Here is an 8,052-nt window from a genome sequence, read left to right as displayed (position 1 = left end):
AAACTTCGTTTTCTCTTTTGAAAATAAAACAATATATACCAGGATAAATTGTCTTCAGGATTTAAGATTGTAATCTATTTGAGGTATGTATATACACACACACTTCCCCTAGGAGCAATGGCTCTGTATTCACTAATTCAGTACCCACAGTGACTTTATGGAATGTAAATAATGTGAATAAGGTGAAGGCTGTGACTAACGAGAAGCATCTGCATATGACACTGAATTTTGGATGTTAAACTAACCTTGTATTCCTGGGATAAATCTTACTTAGTCATGGTGTAAAATCCTTTTTATATGTTGCTAGGTTCACTTTGCTAGTATTTTGTTGATGACTTTTGAGTCTATATTCAGAACAGATACTGATCTGTAGTTTTCTTGTGATGTCTTCACTGGTTTTGTATCAGGGGAATACTGGCCTCATAAGATGACTTGGGAAGTGTTCTCGCTTCCTTTTTTTGGGGAGAATCTGCAAAGGATTGGTGCTAATTCTTTAAATGTTTGGTAGAATACAGCAGTGAAGCCATCTGGGCTTGGTATTTTCTTTGTGGCACGTTTTAAAGTTACGAATTCAGTATCTTTGTTATTGGCAAGTTGTCTTTTTCACTTGCTTTCGGTAGAACCAACAGTGGTAAGATGATCTCTCAAGGCCAGTACAATTCACTAAGAAAATTAATGTTATCGAGGAAGACATATCCAGTGTCTGTAGGATTCAGATAAGCAGCTGGCCAGGATTCTCCAGTGGCAGAACTGTCCTGCCGTCTTGCTCTAACAGAGACAAACATTTCATCACCTCTCGTGCTTTCACGACCTTAGGAACAAGAACTTTCAGCCTGTTTACAGAAGATTTAGATACAAACCTGTTAACAGACATTTGTACTAAAGTCATATAATCACAAATTAAAGTTTGCACATTACTAGGTTATATACACACATGCATATTTACATATTATCTTTAAATCTATCTACAAAAATAATACCTGTCTCAGAACCTGTCAGGAAGGCAGTATGTAGTGGAATAAACACTGGAATAGAAATCTGGAGATCTCAGTTCTGGTGTCAGCTCTCACTTCAACAAGATGCCACAATCTGTTTCTCCCACCGATAAAACGAGGTTAAGCCTGATGATCACCAAGGTTTTTTTCCCTCATTCTAAAAATACAAGGACTTCTTCAACAATGTCATTCCCACTGTTGTCACTCCCGAGTGCTCGAAATGAAAATACCTTTGTTCTAAGCACATCCACACTGCATTCTTACGGAACAAGCCAACCAATTCACCAAATCTTACAAGAAGAGGAAGAGGAAGTCTGTGGCTAAATAATATAATTCCAACATCTCAAGGTCCTGGGTTTGCCACGAAATAGCCTATTAATCCTCTCTCTCTACAAAAATGTATTTGTTTTTCCGTCACACCTCACTTGCTGTCGGTCCCGTAGCACAGGAGGCGTGTAGTCATTATGGCAGCTTTCAAACACAAGGAGGTCACTTGTCTGAAATTCGGAGCCCGTCAGAGAGACTGAACGGCATCTCATCCGTTGTCTCTACTGGCACATTACTTCTCCCAAAGCGACACGAGTCGCGGTGGGAATGGGGACTTGAGATAAATGCATCCGCGGTCCGGCTGCAATGACAACTATCTGATGGCAAAACGCTGCTTGAGTTACCAAGATGCGAATGGTAAAGAGCGTGGAAGGAGTCTTGAGACGAGTGATACTGTCCAGCCCCCGTCGAGGTGGACGCTGGGCTCTGGTAAGGGCCGTTACACATGACACACGTCTGGAAGCAAGTCTTCCTTCCCAAACCCCGGTGAATGTCCAGTTTAGCAATGAGGGGTTTCCCAACGTTCACTTCCTGCTTCTCCTCTACAGTATCTTCTAGTCCTGAGTACTGATACGACACACACACTGTGAAGATTAGATGTTCCTGAAAAGGAACAGGAATAAAGTTATTTTTATCAACTGTGGAGCACATCAGTCTCAGAGTATCACTGACATCTACAAATACGCACAGGACCACACAACAAAATCCACTGTCACTCCCCTTTCCCAGCTTCCAATCCTCAAGGCCCGTTTACACCTTCTCTATCCTAAGCAACACCGGCTATAATCATGTTCCCTTTCCTTCATTCGGTACTTTGAATTGGTAGAATTCTAGTACTTACTACTGACGGTAGTCAGAATCACAGAGACCTTGTACTGTATTCTGGAGGAATAGTTTAAAGGTGTTTTCCAAGCAGTGGGGCTTGGGAAACTTACCCAACTGGTGGAGATGGGAGAATGGTCCTTTAAGGAGAAAACCTGACTTTACACCCAGGCCAAAAGTTTAGCTGTTTTAAAAAGTATTATGAGATAATAATCCATGGTCACAGGTAGAAAAGTATAACTGCATCAGATCACAGGCTTATTTCACAGACAAAGGAGACTGAAGAAGATTAGCTATGAACAGGGTGACGATAGTTTGCATCTGTTGTTCCAACTAGAAAATGATTATTCAAAGATGCAAAGATATTTAAAAGCAGACTATGCTCTGTATCTCTAACTTTTTTGTTTTAAATGTTTATTTGAGAGAGAGAGAGAGTGCACACATGTAGAAGAGGGGCAGAGAGAGAGACAGAGAGACAGACAGACAGACAGACAGACAGACAAAGACAGAGGAAGAATCCCAAGCAGGTTCCATGCTGTCAGCACAGGGACTTGAACAGATCTCACAAACTGTGAGATCACGACCTGAGCCAAAATCAAGAGTTGGATGCTTAACCAACTGAGACCCAGGCACCCCTCTTTTCCATCACATACGCTCTCACGTGAACATCTTCAGGCCATTAGCAGGGACAGAACACCACGCAGAAGGGGCGTCACTGATAAGACTGTGTATCACGTATCTCTACTTCAATTTAACACTCAATGAAGCAGCAATCTAGAAAGCGATACAACTGTCACACGCCAAAATGAGTTTTCACTTTCGTAAGATTAGCAGTTACAAACAGGAAAAGTAATAACCTTTAATTTTTGCAGTGAACTGAGCCGAGTATAGAGGCACTGCTTGGGGAGATCCTTTGATACCAAATAGCTGCCAGTTTCCTCAGGCGTCCCTTTGTTTGCAGCTTTTGGATCAATGTCTAAGTCCTGTGAAAAGTAGCAGGCGTTATTAATGAAATCAATGAGACTCACAACACTGTGCATGACAATAAAATATCTGAACAGGTATTTCTCTCTTACGAATCTTGGCTGAGTAGGTAAACTCTCATCCAGGACTAAACAAACAACAAAGACAACACTCTAGAGTACAATAGGAATTCTAAATTCTGCACACATATGCTTAAAAGCTTAGCTGTGCAAGGGCAATTACTTCCAAACTATCCCTAGAGACACTTCTTCACCCACTCCAAGCTTCCTTTCACATCCAAGCCCCATTAGTGTGTGACTCCTGGATTCTCGTCCTTCTATTCATCACTTTTGGGCAGGTGCAGGGGGTTATCTAGAAACAATAAACGGACAAGACACAGACAGCCCTTCCCTTTTCTTCTCTAAGAGACAACTCCTGGCCGAGGGCAGGAGATCTGTTCTGGAACTCCAGGGCGAAGGCCTCAGGTTCTGCCCTGACCAATGCCCAGAAAGCTGCCGGGGCTGGTAGAGAGACCTATCTAATTCTGGGCTTCAGTGCTGGAACATCTGCTCTCACACTAAGCGATGTCCTCCATGAAGCTTTTATCAACACCAAAGGTGATGCTCTGGATTTGTCTTGCACCTTGCTTACCTCTCAATTTACTAAACTCATGTAGGAAAGAGGGATACTATTTATCGGCTTCTTTAGGCTGACACAAAATACATACTGTATCTTAATTTATGGAAAAACAAATTTCTGTGCTTCCAATATACTACCATAAAACTTTAATTAACAACAGTAGTTTTTAAAAGGAAATTATTTTTGACATAAGAATAACAAATTTTATTCCTTCATATTTGATATTCTACTTAGGGTCAGGGAAATTAAAGGCTTCTTTCCTGGGTGAAATTTGACATGTAGGATATATTTGGTGATTAGTTTTTAAATATTATGACTACTGTCACTAAAACACAAATAAGTATTTACATAAATGGAATATATAGGTATTTATATTTCCTTTAACTTTACCATGAAGTTTCCAAATGTTTAGTTATTAGTAAGTGAGGCTGTAATCGGTATATTTTGAACCAAAGAAGAAAGGGGGGACTTACGAGAGGAAAATCTGTGACATAGGCATCGCACATTACTACGTCGGGCGGCTTGTGGACTATGCTTGTGTAGATTATCATGACGTTGGAGAACTCTGCGGCAAACCCTAACTGAATCTGGACACCGCACTGAAATTTAAGGCACATACTTTCTGGGAGTTCTGAAAAAGAACAAAAAGAACAACTTGTAAATAATCATTTGAGGAGTGCTCGGTAAGTTTTCTGATGATGAGCGACAGATAAATATTCTTTAAGGGCAAAACAAGGCTTTTGTTTTTACTCAGAAAGGTTCTGTAACTAACACATTGTTCAAAGACACATAAACACACATGCATACACTTATAGAAAGAGGAAAAAAAGCCCCATATTCTGCTGGTTGGTCAGGCAAATAAAAGCCTTGCATTTACTATTTCCTGACAGTTCTTGTCCCTCTGCATATATAATTTTTACAGTGGTAACCAAAAGTATCCATACAACTTGTAAATTTTCACTGCTGCCTCAATCTTCATGAAAATAGTTTTCAATAAGCATAATGTTGCCGAATAGTTTGCTACTTTGAACAATTCCACTATTCTTGAATGTCTATAGTATTTCTGGATTTTATTGTTTTTCTACCATAGTTAATTTTTCTTATATACATGTACTTAATGCTTTAGATACAGCTGCTGGACGGTTCCTCACACATGTGACATTCTCCACTCACGTAGACTGTAAATAGATTTGACCATACAATTTCCAAAATGAATATTAATTTTCAAAATGTTTACCTAGTTGATGAGATAAAAAAGGAAAAACTACACTATCATAGTTTTAATTTTGTTTTCTCTCATTACTACGTAAGTTTACCATTTTTATATTTGTTTCTTAATTATTAATATATTCACAACTGTGTATATTGTTGAATTTGCATCCTTCGGTGAGTGATTAAGGGAGTCTTAATCTTTTTCCTTTTACCATTTTGTAAGAACTTTTTAAATTATTTTTAAATGTTTTATTTTATTTTTGAGAGAGAGAGAGACAGAGAGACAGAGTGCAAGCAGGGGAGGGGCAGAGAGAGAGGGGGAGACACAGAATCCGAAGCAGGCTCCAGGCTCTGAGCTGTCAGCATGGAGCCTGATGCGGGACTCGAACTCATGAACTGTGAGATCATGACCTGAGCTGGAGTCGGACACTTAACCGACTGAGCCACCCAGGCGCCCCTTGCATGAACTCTTTAACATAAAAAATACCAAACCTGTTACCAAAAACAGTGCTCTCTTTTCACACAAGCTACTCTGACCCTCTAGGGCCTGTTTGCCTTTGGTAAGATGACATCTATCCGTGTGTAAAAGATAAGAAATAAGTATTATTTTAAGACCACAATCATCTCATGATGTTTTAAAATATCTGGGCCAAAAACTTCCTGCAAATCAGGTTATAGTCTCAGTAACACAGACTCACTCAATAACTATTTTACTGAACACCTACTATGTGCCAGGTGTGGTACAGGTAATGAGCAAACAGGAAAATACTGGACCAGACACTTCTAAACTTTTTCTTTTTTAATTTGAAAATCTAATTGGCCTCATTAGGCGATTTATGAATTGAGCAGCATCTCATCCACCAAGTAAAGAGATACTTCCTTAGTTTCATTTTATAAAAGGGTTTTTTGTTTTGTTTTGTTTTTTTTCTTTTCACTGTTGATCTTTACCACTGTGATTTTGCTATTGTTGTTGTTTAGAGTTTTTAATCTTTATTATTACTTTTTAATGTTTGTTTATTTATTTTTTTGAGAAAGCGAGCAAGTGTGAGTAGAGAGGGGAGGGGGACAGAGGATCCCAAGCAGGCTCCATGCTGACAGGAGAAGGCCGGATGCAGGGCTCGAACTCACAAACTGTGAGATCATGACCCGAGCCGAAGTCGGACACTTAACCGACTGAGTCATCCAGATGCTCCTAGGTCTTTTTTAGAGGAAAAGACTCGTAGCAAATCCAAAATCTTCACTTGTCAATGATTTAAACTTACTTTTTCACTAAACACACAGAATTACCAGTAGTAATTCATTATGTCGTAGATAGGATTTCCACTCCCTCTTTTCTCCTGCTCACCAACTCGCTGCTTCAAGAGTCAGAGAGAGAGCGAATGCCCAGTAATATTTATGAGCACAGAGTGTTTGCTGACTAGCATGCTTGTCTCTTTACACGTGCGACCTCCTTCAACATCAACAACCGTAGCAAGTGTTTTTTTTCTTGTCCCCATTGATAGGCAACATGCTTACCAAGGGGCAGAGACAGAATCAGAACCCAGGCCTGTCTGATTTTTCAAACAGCACACTTCCAGCAGCTCAGAATATGATCAAGTCTAAGGGACTGTATATTAGGTAGACTGTTTAGTCTTGGGTTTGCCCACCACGCTAAAATGTTGTCACTACAAAGTTGAGAAGGAAACGATTTATCCAGGAGGAAAAAACCTCCTTCATGATTTAATACAAGCACATTATAGAACAACGTCACAAAAAGCAGCCATCACCGTACCGTGTGCCTTGGCCCACTGCAGATTCCGCACCAGAGATTCCGCAGAATATGCTGTTCCCTGTATTGGGTCAGTAAGTGCTCTCTTTTCAGACAAGCTGCTCCGAATCTCCAGAGCCTGTTTGCCTTTGGTAAGATGACACTTACCCATGTCTAAAAGATAAGAAATAAGTATTAAGACCACAATCTTTTCATTATGTTTTAAATTTTTTTTTTTTTCCAACGTTTATTTATTTTTGGGACAGAGAGAGACAGAGCATGAACGGGGGAGGGGCAGAGAGAGAGGGAGACACAGAATCGGAAACAGGCTCCAGGCTCTGAGCCATCAGCCCAGAGCCCGACGCGGGGCTCGAACCCACGGACCGCGAGATCGTGACCTGGCTGAAGTCGGACGCCCAACCGACTGCGCCACCCAGGCACCCCTTCATTATGTTTTAAATACTTAGGCCAAGAACTCCCCTGAAAATCAGGTTATATTCTTAGTATCTATCACTTATTCACTCCACAAGTATTTACTGAACACCTACTATGTGCCAGGAACGGGTCAAAGTAATGAGCAAACAGATGTGAGAGAGAGCGAGCGAGAGGGAGACAGAAAGAGAACATGAGTGGGGGAAGGGCAGAGAGCGAGAGGGAGACACAGAATCTGAAGTGGGGTCCAGGCTCCGAGCTGTCAGCATAGAGCTGGACGTGGGGCTCAAACCCACGAACCGTGAGATCACGACCTGAGCCGAAGTCAGACACTTAACCGAATGAGCCACCCAGGCGCCCCCCTCAAAAACTTTTTTTAAACGTTGGACCCGCCCACTTCTAAAGGCCCTTTTAACTTTTATCTTCTATAATTCTATTACCAAATCCCTAGTACTTTAAACCTTAAAATTCACAAAGAACTGGAAGTATATTTGTTTACTGAAAGAGTAGTCCTCATTTTATGTCTGCACTCTGTTGGGAAATACACGCGGTTAGTAAACAAATGACTATTTATCTACGAGAAAGTTAAGGTCCCGTGCCATCTACACCTCAGATATCTTTATTTTGAGAGAGAGAGAGAGAGAGAGAGGGGGAGAGAGGGAGAGAGAGAGAGAGAGAGAGAGAGAGAGAGAGAGAGAGAGAATGAACTCTAAGCAGGCTCCACACCCGACATGGGGCTCGATCCCAAGAACCATGAGATCACGATCTGAGCCCAAATCAAGTCAGACACTTCACTGACTGAGCCACCCAGGAGCCCCTACCATGCATATTTTAATTTTCACTCAAACACAGGCATTGGTAAGTAGTATATGCCAATGTTTTAGGTTTTGAACTTAACAAAAAAGTTATGCCATA

General features: G+C 40.9%; 1 protein-coding gene across 2 annotated transcripts in view; it reads right to left on the bottom strand.

The window, feature by feature from the left end:
• Nucleotides 1-341: 341 nt before the first annotated feature.
• The window catches only part of MALT1 (MALT1 paracaspase), a 58,084-nt gene continuing 50,373 nt past the window's right edge, over nucleotides 342-8,052 (bottom strand). For both annotated transcript variants that reach the window (XM_045458306.1, XM_045458305.1), the window contains 4 exons: nucleotides 6,730-6,879; nucleotides 4,220-4,377; nucleotides 3,002-3,127; nucleotides 342-1,925 (listed from right to left, as the gene is read on the bottom strand). In XM_045458306.1, the coding sequence (XP_045314262.1) occupies nucleotides 1,485-1,925; nucleotides 3,002-3,127; nucleotides 4,220-4,377; nucleotides 6,730-6,879 (875 nt within the window). In that variant the 3' untranslated portion in view covers nucleotides 342-1,484. The remainder of the gene's footprint in view (nucleotides 1,926-3,001; nucleotides 3,128-4,219; nucleotides 4,378-6,729; nucleotides 6,880-8,052) is intronic.

The sequence above is a fragment of the Leopardus geoffroyi genome, chromosome D3, assembly GCF_018350155.1.
Source record: "Leopardus geoffroyi isolate Oge1 chromosome D3, O.geoffroyi_Oge1_pat1.0, whole genome shotgun sequence".
Taxonomy (NCBI): domain Eukaryota; kingdom Metazoa; phylum Chordata; class Mammalia; order Carnivora; family Felidae; genus Leopardus; species Leopardus geoffroyi.
Note: the sequence above shows the minus strand (reverse complement) of the source record. Positions and strands in the feature narration are given on the sequence as shown.